Source organism: Lithobates pipiens, unplaced genomic scaffold (genome assembly GCF_037356315.1).
Source record: "Lithobates pipiens isolate NorthernLeopardFrog02 unplaced genomic scaffold, aLitPip1_a1.2 Scaffold_1, whole genome shotgun sequence".
Taxonomy (NCBI): domain Eukaryota; kingdom Metazoa; phylum Chordata; class Amphibia; order Anura; family Ranidae; genus Lithobates; species Lithobates pipiens.
Window position 1 is genome coordinate 78,632,731 of NW_027507685.1, and position 13,936 is coordinate 78,646,666.

At 43.2% G+C, this 13,936-nt stretch overlaps 1 protein-coding gene across 1 annotated transcript in view; it reads right to left on the reverse strand.

Annotated features, from left to right (window-relative positions):
- The window catches only part of MSH5 (mutS homolog 5), a 360,046-nt gene that overhangs the window by 73,207 nt on the left and 272,903 nt on the right, over positions 1-13,936 (reverse strand). The window contains exon 17 of the mRNA XM_077460730.1: positions 2,075-2,261. Coding sequence (XP_077316856.1) covers positions 2,075-2,261 — 187 coding nt within the window. The remainder of the gene's footprint in view (positions 1-2,074; positions 2,262-13,936) is intronic.

A 13,936-nucleotide genomic window follows, 5' to 3' on the forward strand; every position in this document is an offset into this window, starting at 1 on the left:
GGTCCCTGACTTCTGGACTGGCTGACTACTCGATCCGGTTACTGGACTCTGGGTATGCTTTGGCTACGCTTACTCTATTTACCTTTTTATTTTTTATTAATAAACAAGTGTGATTTAATTGTACTTCTGTCTCGGTCTGGTTCATGGTTTCTCACAGGCCTACTGCAGAAATACTCAAAATGGACCTATGACTTGGACTAAGGCTAGCTATAGACTTTCTGAAAGATCTTGATCTTCATACACATGAACAATCATTTCAGCTGTATGTGTTCTGATAACCCTCGTATTGGCAGTATCTGGGGGAAACGATTGTCCTGGGACATTCGTTTCAAAGATTAATTTTATAATCCCAATTATTAATGTCAATTCTGAATCAGCTGAAGCTTTTTCATATATAAACTGTACATGTTTTGGTTCTCTAACCAGTTCCCGACCGGCATACGTCAGCAGAATGGCACGGACAGGCAAATGGGCGTACAGGTATGTCACTTTAAATTTGCCAATGTGCCATTGCGTGTGCCGGCCGGGACCTCCGTGAGTCACGTCGCAGGTCCCGCGGACTCGATAGCTGCGGGGATACCCACGATAATCTCACGAGGAGATGCTAATGTAAACAAGCATCTCCCCGTTCTGGCTAGTGACAGTGTTACTGATCTCTGTTCCCTGCGATTGGAAGCAGAGATCAGTGACGTGTCACATGTAGCCAGGCCCCCAGAGTTAGAAACACGCCCCAAGACACACTTAACCCTTACCCTGCCCCCTAGTTTTTAACCCCTTCACTGCCATCGCAATTTACACAGGAATCAGTGCATTTGTATAGCACTGATAGCTGTACAAATGACAATGTGTCAAAAATGTCCGACATGTCTGCCATAATGTCGCAGTCACAATAAAAATCGCTGATCGCCGCCATTACCAATTTAAAAAAAATATATAACTTTTGCGCAAACCAATCAATAAACGCTTATTGCGATTTTTTTTTAACCAAAAATATGTAGAATACGTATCGGCCTAAAACTGAGGAAATTTATTTATTTTTTTCATATATTTTTGGGGGATATTTATTATAGCAAAATGTAAAAAATAATGCGTTTTTTCTCAAAATTTTCACTTTTCTTTGTTTATAGAGCAAAAAATAAAAACCGCAGGGGTGATCAAATACCACCAAAAGAAAGCTCTATTTGTGAAAAAAAGAACGTCAATTTTGTTTGGGAGCCACCTGGCATGACCGTGCAATTGTCAGTTAAAGCAACGCAGTGCCGAATCGCAAAAAGTGCTCTGGTCAGGAAGGAGGTAAAATTTTCCAGGGCTGAAGTGGTTAAAAAAAAAAATTATTACCTGTGATTTTGTGCATCTATCCCTTTAAGAGGTACATTAAATAATATAACAAAAATAAAATACTGCACTATCTGTAGGACAAAAGTGATATAAACTTATAAAAAATATATTTAAATCCAAAACGCTACTGCAACTTCATGCAAGACACACATAATATCGTACAATATAAAAAAATTTAAGTTGCGGTGATTAGTGATTGAGAATCTAAGTAATGCCTTAAATTTGTGACACAAACAAATTTATATGTAACCTGTAAAAAAGAAATGTAGATATTACAAAATGATGCAATTGGTGAAAAAGTCACTATTTGATCCTTAATGGAACAAAAAAAATAAAAAGTCCATGTGTTGAAAGTGGTACATCAATGTGTTCCTCCACGGTGGCACCCCGAACAGAACACCGCAGAAAAAGTGAGAAGAGAAACAGGATAGTGCCTCCACCTCTGCACACACTGCCGCTTACCAGCTGTAAATGATCTCCTGTAACGGGAGATCAGAGGCGCTTGTGGCTTATTATCCTGGCTCTCTGTGTTGTGCACCAATACTCCCAGCGTCCTCACCAATGAATTCAATGGATCCTCATGGAAAGACAATAAAGGCTTGCATAGTGTAAATCCTTTTGTTATCCTGAAGAAATCCATGTGCATTTCAAATAATCAAATACATTTTTTTTTTAAAATCAAATAATATACGGATATCTTATAGACACAAAAAATGACACATCCTCTTCTCTTCACCTGCCTTCCTTTATAGTTATAGTGTTCTTCTGGGTGTAGCAGGGGCGCACAAATCCATTCTCATGGGCAACAACAGCCATGGCTAGAAGAGCATCCAACTGCCCAACGTACTCAATGACCTCGTGTAGGACGGCCGACCTTTCCAGAATCAAAGTCTGCAACTTATGCATGATCATGGTCTCGTGGTCTGTGTAGGAAAGCAAACATATTATTTAATCCACTTTTTGTAGTACTCTCTCAATTCCATCACTTTAGGCTCTTTTCTTTGAGAATTTTTTCTATACATTTTGTATTTTGGTGTACTTCATCCTAAGTTATTGCCAATGTTTTCTCCAATTTAAACGACTGAAATGTAAAGTTGTAATTTGGATGTGAAGAGAAAAAGACAGAAGAGTATGCAAATTGAAAATAAATTTACAAATAAAACTGAAAAAAAAATCACTTCATTTTGAGGGAAGCTTCTCTAAATTCTCATAATTGAAAATAGAGGATAACAGGTGGAGTAAATCAGGTGTTTCTCAACTTTTTTTCAGTCAAGGCATCCTTTACAATTATTGACAGGCTCAAGGCACCCCATTCTAAAATGTAAAAACTATTCCAATAGCTTTACATAACACAACAACATCTAGGACACCCAATGTTAGAGGTGATTTTTTTTCTTCCAAAGCAAACACACGTTTGCACACTGGTACTGACTAGTCTTCCAATGTCTCTCTTCTCCCTCAATTTCTCTCCATCTGTCAGCTAATGTGACCCAAGTGCTGAGGGAGAGGGGCACAGGAGGGTCAAACAAGGATGCTGTGGAAGCAACAGACATCCTTCTTGTCAACTGATAATGTCATTGGTTGTTAGAATGCCAGGGTCTAGAAAGTAGTAATGGTGCATAATGAAAACCTGTGGCTTTGTGTATCTAAAAGGCAGGCTTCATCCACCTGCTGGCTTGTATAAAATTGATAATTTTTTAGGCATTTTGCCAAGGCACTCCTGAAGAAGCTTCAAGGCACCCCAGGGTGCCTGGGCTGGAGTAAATGATCACCAAACAAAATATGTTCAGTCTTTATCATTTGCCCTTTATCTGTAAAATAAATAATAAAAGAAGTGTAACAGAAATCACCATGTCATTTTAGTGTATACAGTACCTTGAAAAAGCATTCATACCTCTTGAAAATGTTCCACATTTTGTCATGTTGCAACCAAAAAACTTATGTATTTTATTGGGATTTTATGTGAGAGACCAACACAAAGTGGCATATAATTGTGAAGTGGAAGGAAAATGATAAATGGTTTTCCAAACTTTTTCCAAATAAATATCTCAAAAGTGTGGTGTACATTTGTATTTACTCCACTTTACTCTGATACCCCTAACTAAAATCTAGTGGAACCAATTGCCTTCAGAAGTCACCTAATTAGTAAATAGAGTCCACCTGTGTGTAATTATATCTCAGTATAAATACAGCTATTCTGTAAAGCCCTCAGAGGTTTGTTGGAGAACCTTAGTGTACAAACAGCATCATGAAGGCCAAGGAACACACCAGACAGGTCAGGAATAAAGTTGTGGAGAAGATTAACCACTTCGCGCCCGCGCTATAGCTGAAAGACAGCTATACAGTGCGGACGCCACCTCCCGGGAGGGCGTCCCTGGACGTCCTCATGTTTACTTCCGCAATGCACGCTTCTGAGAGAGCGCATCGGGGAAGTTCTGTGTTGCCCATGTCCCATGGACACAGCCAATCACAGATTGCTGTAAACAGCCAATCACTGCGGCCGTTTACAGCGCGATTGGCGTGTCCAATGAGAGATGATCTCATATGTAAACATATGAGATCATCTCTCAGCGCCGCTCTCCCTCCTCACACAGAGACAGCGTGTGAGGAGGGAGAGATGAATGGCTGCAGCGGCTGCAAGTTAAAAAAAAAAAAAAAAGGTAAGATAAACTGCCATCTGCCCCCGCTGCCACCTGTCCCCAGTGTCACCAGTTAGTGCCATCTGTCCCCAGTGCCACCTGTTGTCAATGCCATCTGTCCCCAGTGCCACCTGTCGTCAATGCCACCTGTCTCTAGTGCCACATCATGCCACGTGTCATCAGTGCCACATATGGCACTGATGACAGATGGCACTATCAGTGCCACATATTAGTGCCATCTGTCATCAGTGCCACATATCAGTGCCATCTGTCATCAGTGCCACCTGTCAGTGTCACGTGCCATCTGTTATCAGTGTCACGTGTCATCAATGCCACGTATCAGTGTCATCTGTTATCAGTGTCAAGTGTCATCAGTACCACATATTAGTGCCATTTGTCATCAGTGTCATGTATTAATGCCATCTGTCATCAGTACCACGTATTAGTGCCATCTGTCATCAGTGTCACGTGTCATCAGTGCCACGTATCAGTGCCATCTGTCATCAGTGCCACGTATCAGTGCCATCTGTCATCAGTGGCACGTGTCATTGTCCTGGTACTCCAGGGCCTTCAAAAGTGTAATAGGTAGTCAACAATTTAGATGTGTAATTTATGCTCCTAGAACACGTGACGGTGCTCCCTGCATGTTGGGCCTCTCTAAGTGGCTAGGCTGTGGAAAAGTCCCACATATGTGGTATCATAATACTCAGGAGGAGTAGAAGAATTTATTTTGGGGTGTCATTTGTGGTATACACATGCCATGTGAGAGAAATAACCCATTACAATGACAATTTTGTGGAAAAAAAATAAATCTTAATTTTGCAAAATTGTGGGAAAAAAATTACATCAAAAAGCTCACCATGCCTCTTAATAAATACCTTGGAATGTCTACTTTCACCTTTGGGGGGTGTTTGTACTTTGCGGGCTTGTTTGGGTCATAAGAAATGATAGGCCACCAGTACATCAGATGTGATCAATTTTGTATGATTCACACCACAGCTTGTGAACTCTCTAACTTTGACAAAGACCAAATAATATCCACTAATTTGGGTTATTTTTACCAAAGATATGTAGCAGTATAAATTGTGGCCAAAATGTATGAAGAAAAATGAATAATTTGCATAATTTTATCACAGAAACAAAGAAAAATTTGTTTGTTTTTTTCAAAATTTTCGGTCTTTTTTCATTTATAGCGCAAAAAATAAAAAACCCCAAAGGTGATCAAATACCACCAAAAGAAAGCTCTATTTGTGGGGGAAAAAAAAGGACAAACAATTTATTTGGGTACAGTGTTGCATGACTGAGTAATTTGTCATTCCAAGTGTGAGAGCACCGAAAGCTGAAAATTGGTCTGGGCAGGAGGGGGGTTTAAGTGCCCAGTAGGCAAGTGGTTAAAGCAGAGTCAGGTTAAACAAAAATATCCCAAGCTTTGAACATCTCACGGAGCACTGTTCAATAGATCATCCGAAAATGAAAAGCGTATGCTACAACTGTAAACCTGCCAAGACATGGCCATCCGCCTAAACTGACATGCCGCGCAAGGAGAGCATTAAATCGGAGAAACATCCAAGAGGCCCATGGTAACCATGTCCATTGGACAACTATAAGTCGTGCACTCCACAAATCTGGCCTTTTTGGAAGAGTGGCAAAAAGAAAGCCATTGTTGAAAGAAAGCCATAAGAAGTCCTGTTTGCAGTTTGCGAGAAGCCATGTGGGGGACACAGCAATCATGTGGATGAAGGTGCTCTGGTCAGATGAGACCAAAATTTTACTTTTTGCCCTAAAAGCAAAACGCTGTGTGTGGCAGAAAACTAACACTGTACATCAGCCTGAACACAACATCTACCACCGTGAAAAATGGTGGGGGCTCGAGTGCTGCGGGAACGCATGGGAACGGCGTTCCCGTACTATTTCCACAGCGGGAACGCCGTTCCCATTAGCTGTCTGAGCCGGGCTGAGGCTATGCAGCGTGTAGTCCGCGCCGCTCCTCAGCCGCCGAGTGACTGGTTGCTAGGCAGGGGCCGCTCCGCATCTAGCAACCGGTCACATGACTTCGGCCGTGCACGTGGGCACGCACTGGCACGAGACCGTCAGTCAGTGTGACACACGCTGCGCGCCTGCTTGGTTCTGGAGTTCCGGACTGTCCTCCCGCTCCCCTCTACCCAGTGCCTCCTGGGGCCACAGCCGCTGCCCTTTTCGAGTTTACTTCTTCTCCCCCCAGAACAGAAGGGAAGAGAATACCAGGAGGTCAGTCACTAGTGTGTAAGTAAGTTGCATTCTGCAATACCCTGCCAATACTCATCAATACTCTGCAATACCTTGCCAATACTCATCAATACTCTGCAATACCCTGCCAATACTCTGCAATACCCTATCAATACTCTGCAATACCCTGCCAATACTCTGCAATACCCTATCAATACTATGCAATACCCTATCAATACTATGCAATACCCTATCAGTATCAATACTCTGCAATACCCTGCCAATACTCTGCAATACCCTATCAATACTCTGCACTACCCCGCCTATACTCTGCACTACCCCGCCAATACTCTGCAATACCCCGCCAATACTCTGCAATACCCCGCCAATACTCTGCAATACCCCGCCAATACTCTGCAATACCCCGCCAATACTCTGCAATACATACCCTGCCAATACTCTGCAATACCCTGCCAATACTCTGCAGTAGCCTATCAATACTCTGTCAATACTCTGTCAATACCCTGCCAATACATACCCTGCCAATACTCTGCAACACCCTGCCATTACTCTGCAATACCCTATCAATACTCTGCAATACTGTGCCAATACTCTGCCAATACTGTGCCAATACTCTGCAATACCCTGCCAATACTCTGCAATACCCTGCCAATACTCTGCAATACCCTGCCAATACTCTGCAATACCCTGCCAATACTCTGCAATACCCTGCCAATACTCTGCCAATACACACTCTGCAATACCCTGCCAATACTCTGCCAATAAATACCCTGCCAATACTCTGCAATACCCTGTCAATACTCTGCCAATACTCTGCCAATACATACCCTGCCAATACTCTGCAATACCCTGCCAATACTCTGCCAATACACACCCTGCAATACCCTATCAATACTCTTCAATATTCTGCCAATACTCTTCAATATCCTGCCAATACTCTGCAATACTCTGCAATACATACCCTGCCAATACTCTGCAACACCCTGCCAATGCTCTGCAATACCCTATCAATACTCTGCAATACCCTATCAATACTCTGCAATACCCTATCAATACTCTGCAATACCCTATCAATACTCTGCAATACCCTATCAATACTCTGCAATACCCTATCAATACTCTGCAATACCCTATCAATACTCTGCCAATACCCTGCCAATACTCTGCCAATACCCTGCCAATACTCTGCCAATAAATACTCTGCCAATACTCTGCAATACATACCCTGCCAATACTCTGCAATACCCTGCCAATACTCTGCCAATACACACTCTGCAATACCCTGCCAATACTCTGCCAATACTCTGCCAATACTCTGCCATACATACCCTGCCAATACTCTGCAATACCCTGTCAATACTCTGCCAATACTCTGCCAATACATACCCTGCCAATACTCTGCAATACCCTGCCAATACTCTGCCAATACACACCCTGCAATACCCTATCAATACTCTTCAATATTCTGCCAATACTCTTCAATATCCTGCCAATACTCTGCAATACTCTGCAATACATACCCTGCCAATACTCTGCAACACCCTGCCAATGCTCTGCAATACCCTATCAATACTCTGCAATACCCTATCAATACTCTGCAATACCCTATCAATACTCTGCAATACCCTATCAATACTCTGCCAATACCCTGCCAATACTCTGCCAATACCCTGCCAATACTCTGCCAATAAATACTCTGCCAATACTCTGCAATACATACCCTGCCAATACTCTGCAATACCCTGCCAATACTCTGCCAATACTCTGCCAATACTCTGCCAATACTCTGCCAATACTCTGCCAATACCCTGCCAATACCCTGCCAATACTCTGCCAATACTCTGCAATACTGTGCCAATACTCTGCAATACCCTGCCAATACTCTGCCAATACACACCCTGCAATACCCTATCAATACTCTTCAATATCCTGCCAATACTCTGCAATACTCTGCAATACATACCCTGCCAATACTCTGCAACACCCTGCCAATACTCTGCAATACCCTATCAATACTCTGCAATACTGTGCCAATACTCTGCAATACTCTGCCAATACTCTGCAATACCCTGCCAATACTCTGCAATACCCTGCCAATACTCTGCAATACCCTGCCAATACTCTGCAATACCCTGCCAATACTCTGCCAATAAATACCCTGTCAATACTCTGCAATACCCTGTCAATACTCTGCAATACTCTGCCAATACTCTGCCAATAAATACCCTGCCAATACTCTGCAATACCCTGTCAATACTCTGCAATACTCTGCCAATACTCTGCCAATACATACCCTGCCAATACTCTGCAATACATACCCTGCCAATACTCTGCAATACATACCCTGCCAATACTCTGCAATACATACCCTGCCAATACTCTGCCAATACACACCCTGCAATACCCTATCAATACTCTTCAATATTCTGCCAATACTCTTCAATATCCTGCCAATACTCTGCAATACTCTGCAATACATACCCTGCCAATACTCTGCCAATACTCTGCCAATACTCTGCCATACATACCCTGCCAATACTCTGCCAATAAATACCCTGCCAATACTCTGCAATACCCTGTCAATACTCTGCCAATACTCTGCCAATACTCTGCAATACCCTGCCAATACTCTGCCAATACACACCCTGCAATACCCTATCAATACTCTTCAATATTCTGCCAATACTCTTCAATATCCTGCCAATACTCTGCAATACTCTGCAATACATACCCTGCCAATACTCTGCAACACCCTGCCAATGCTCTGCAATACCCTATCAATACTCTGCAATACCCTATCAATACTCTGCAATACCCTATCAATACTCTGCAATACCCTATCAATACTCTGCCAATACCCTGCCAATACTCTGCCAATACCCTGCCAATACTCTGCCAATACCCTGCCAATAAATACTCTGCCAATACTCTGCAATACATACCCTGCCAATACTCTGCAATACCCTGCCAATACTCTGCCAATACCCTGCCAATACTCTGCAATACCCTGCCAATACTCTGCCAATACTGTGCCAATACTCTGCAATACCCTGCCAATACTCTGCCAATACACACCCTGCAATACCCTATCAATACTCTTCAATATCCTGCCAATACTCTGCAATACTCTGCAATACATACCCTGCCAATACTCTGCAACACCCTGCCAATACTCTGCAATACCCTATCAATACTCTGCAATACTGTGCCAATACTCTGCAATACTCTGCCAATACTCTGCAATACCCTGCCAATACTCTGCAATACCCTGCCAATACTCTGCCAATAAATACCCTGCCAATACTCTGCAATACCCTGTCAATACTCTGCAATACTCTGCCAATACTCTGCCAATAAATACCCTGCCAATACTCTGCAATACCCTGTCAATACTCTGCAATACTCTGCCAATACATACCCTGCCAATACTCTGCAATACATACCCTGCCAATACTCTGCAATACATACCCTGCCAATACTCTGCAATACATACCCTGCCAATACTCTGCAATACATACCCTGCCAATACTCTGCCAATACACACCCTGCAATACCCTATCAATACTCTTCAATATTCTGCCAGTACTCTTCAATATCCTGCCAATACTCTGCAATACTCTGCAATACATACCCTGCCAATACTCTGCAACACCCTGCCAATACTCTGCAACACCCTATCAATACTCTGCAATACCCTGCCAATACTCTGCCAATAAATACCCTGCCAATACTCTGCAATACCCTGTCAATACTCTGCAATACCCTGTCAATACTCTGCCAATACTCTGCCAATACTCTGCCAATACATACCCTGCCAATACTCTGCAATACCCTGCCAATACTCTTCAATACCCTGCCAATACTCTTCAATACTCTGCCAATACTCTTCAATACCCTGCCAATACTCTGCAATACCCTGCCAATACTCTGCAATACCCTGCCAATACTCTGCAATACCCTGCCAATACTCTGCAATACCCTGCCAATACTCTGCAGTAGCCTATCAATACTCTGTCAATACTCTGTCAATACTCTGTCAATACCCTGCCAATACATACCCTGCCAATACTCTGCAATACCCTGCCAATACTCTTCAATACTCTGCCAATACTCTTCAATATCCTGCCAATACTCTGCAATACATACCCTGCCAATACTCTGCAACACCCTGCCATTACTCTGCAATACCCTATCAATACTCTGCAATACTGTGCCAATACTCTGCCAATACTGTGCCAATACTCTGCAATACCCTGCCAATACTCTGCAATACCCTGCCAATACTCTGCAATACCCTGCCAATACTCTGCAATACCCTGCCAATACTCTGCCAATACACACTCTGCAATACCCTGCCAATACCCTGCCAATACTCTGCCAATACTCTGCCATACATACCCTGCCAATACTCTGCCAATAAATACCCTGCCAATACTCTGCAATACCCTGTCAATGCTCTGCCAATACTCTGCCAATACATACCCTGCCAATACTCTGCAATACCCTGCCAATACTCTGCCAATACACACCCTGCAATACCCTATCAATACTCTTCAATATTCTGCCAATACTCTTCAATATCCTGCCAATACTCTGCAATACTCTGCAATACATACCCTGCCAATACTCTGCAACACCCTGCCAATACTCTGCAATACCCTATCAATACTCTGCAATACCCTGCCAATACTCTGCCAATAAATACTCTGCCAATACTCTGCAATACATACCCTGCCAATACTCTTCAATACTCTGCCAATACTCTGCCAATACTCTGCCAATACTCTGCCAATACTCTGCCAATACTCTGCCAATACCCTGCCAATACACACCCTGCAATACCCTATCAATACTCTTCAATATCCTGCCAATACTCTGCAATACTCTGCAATACATACCCTGCCAATACTCTGCAATACATACCCTGCCAATACTCTGCAATACCCTGTCAATACTCTGCCAATACTCTGCCAATACTCTGCCAATACTCTGCCAATACTCTGCCAATACTCTGCCAATACTCTGCCAATACTCTGCCAATAAATACCCTGCCAATACCCTGTCAATACTCTGCCAATACTCTGCCAATACTCTGCCAATACATACCCTGCCAATACTCTGCAATACATACCCTGCCAATACTCTGCCAATACACACCCTGCAATACCCTATCAATACTCTTCAATATTCTGCCAATACTCTTCAATATCCTGCCAATACTCTGCAATACATACCCTGCCAATACTCTGCAACACCCTGCCAATACTCTGCAACACCCTATCAATACTCTGCAATACTCTGCAATACCCTGCCAATACTCTGCCAATACTCTGCAATACCCTGTCAATACTCTGCCAATACTCTGCCAATACCCTGCCAATACCCTGCCAATACTCTGCAATACCCTGCCAATACTCTGCAATACCCTGCCAATACTCTGCAATACCCTGCCAATACTCTGCAATACCCTGCCAATACTCTGCAATACCCTGCCAATACTCTGCAATACCCTGCCAATACTCTGCAATACCCTGCCAATACTCTGCAATACCCTGCCAATACTCTGCAATACCCTGCCAATACTCTGCAATACCCTGCCAATACTCTGCAATACCCTGCCAATACTCTGCCAATACTCTTCAATACTCTGCCAATACTCTTCAATACTCTGCCAATACTCTTCAATACTCTGCCAATACTCTGCCAATACTCTTCAATACTCTGCCAATACTCTGCCAATACTCTGCCAATACTCTTCAATACCCTGCCAATACTCTGCAATACCCTGCCAATACTCTGCAATACCCTGCCAATACTCTGCAGTAGCCTATCAATACTCTGTCAATACTCTGTCAATACCCTGCCAATACATACCCTGCCAATACTCTGCAATACCCTGCCAATACTCTTCAATACTCTGCCAATACTCTTCAATATCCTGCCAATACTCTGCAATACATACCCTGCCAATACTCTGCAACACCCTGCCATTACTCTGCAATACCCTATCAATACTCTGCAATACTGTGCCAATACTCTGCCAATACTGTGCCAATACTCTGCAATACCCTGCTAATACTCTGCAATACCCTGCCAATACACACTCTGCAATACCCTGCCAATACTCTGCCAATACTCTGCCAATACTCTGCCATACATACCCTGCCAATACTCTGCCAATAAATACCCTGCCAATACTCTGCAATACCCTGTCAATACTCTGCCAATACATACCCTGCCAATACTCTGCAATACCCTGCCAATACTCTGCCAATACACACCCTGCAATACCCTATCAGTACTCTTCAATATCCTGCCAATACTCTGCAATACTCTGCAATACATACCCTGCCAATACTCTGCAACACCCTGCCAATACTCTGCAATACCCTATCAATACTCTGCAATACCCTGCCAATACTCTGCCAATACATACCCTGCCAATACTCTGCAATACCCTGCCAATACTCTTCAATACTCTGCCAATACTCTGCAATACCCTGCCAATACTCTGCAATACCCCATCAATACTCTGCAATACCCCATCAATACTCTGCAATACCCCATCAATACTCTGCAATACCCCATCAATACTCTGCAATACCCCATCAATACTCTGCAATACCCTGCCAATACTCTGCAATACCCTGCCAATACTCTGCCAATACACACCCTGCAATACCCTATCAATACTCTTCAATATCCTGCCAATACTCTGCAATACATACCCTGCCAATACTCTGCAATACCCTATCAATACTCTGCAATACTGTGCCAATACTCTGCAATACTGTGCCAATACTCTGCAATACCCTGCCAATACTCTGCCAATAAATACCCTGCCAATACTCTGCCAATAAATACCCTGCCAATACTCTGCAATACCCTGTCAATACTCTGCCAATACTCTGCCAATAAATACCCTGCCAATACTCTGCAATACCCTGGCAATACTCTGAAATACTCTGCCAATACTCTGCCAATACATACCCTGCCAATACTCTGCAATACATACCCTGCCAATACTCTGCAATACATACCCTGCCAATACTCTGCAATACCCTGCCAATACTCTGCCAATACACACCCTGCAATACCCTATCAATACTCTTCAATATTCTGCCAATATTCTTCAATATCCTGCCAATACTCTGCAATACTCTGCAATACATACCCTGCCAATACTCTGCAACACCCTGCCAATACTCTGCAACACCCTATCAATACTCTGCAATACCCTGCCAATACTCTGCCAATAAATACCCTGCCAATACTCTGCAATACCCTGTCAATACTCTGCCAATACTCTGCCAATACTCTTCCAATACATACCCTGCCAATACTCTGCAATACCCTGCCAATACTCCGCAATACCCTGCCAATACTCCGCAATACCCTGCCAATACTCCGCAATACCCTGCCAATACTCTGCAATACCCTGCCAATACTCTGCAATACCCTGCCAATACTCTGCAATACCCTGCCAATACTCTGCAATACCCTGCCAATACTCTGCAATACCGTGCCAATACTCTGCAATACCCTGCCAATACACACCCTGCAATACCCTATCAATACTCTTCAATATCCTGCCAATACTCTGCAATACTCTGCAATACATACCCTGCCAATACTCTGCAACACCCTGCCAATACTCTGCAATACCCTATCAATACTCTGCAATACTGTGCCAATACTGTGCCAATACTCTGCAATACCCTGCCAATAAATAC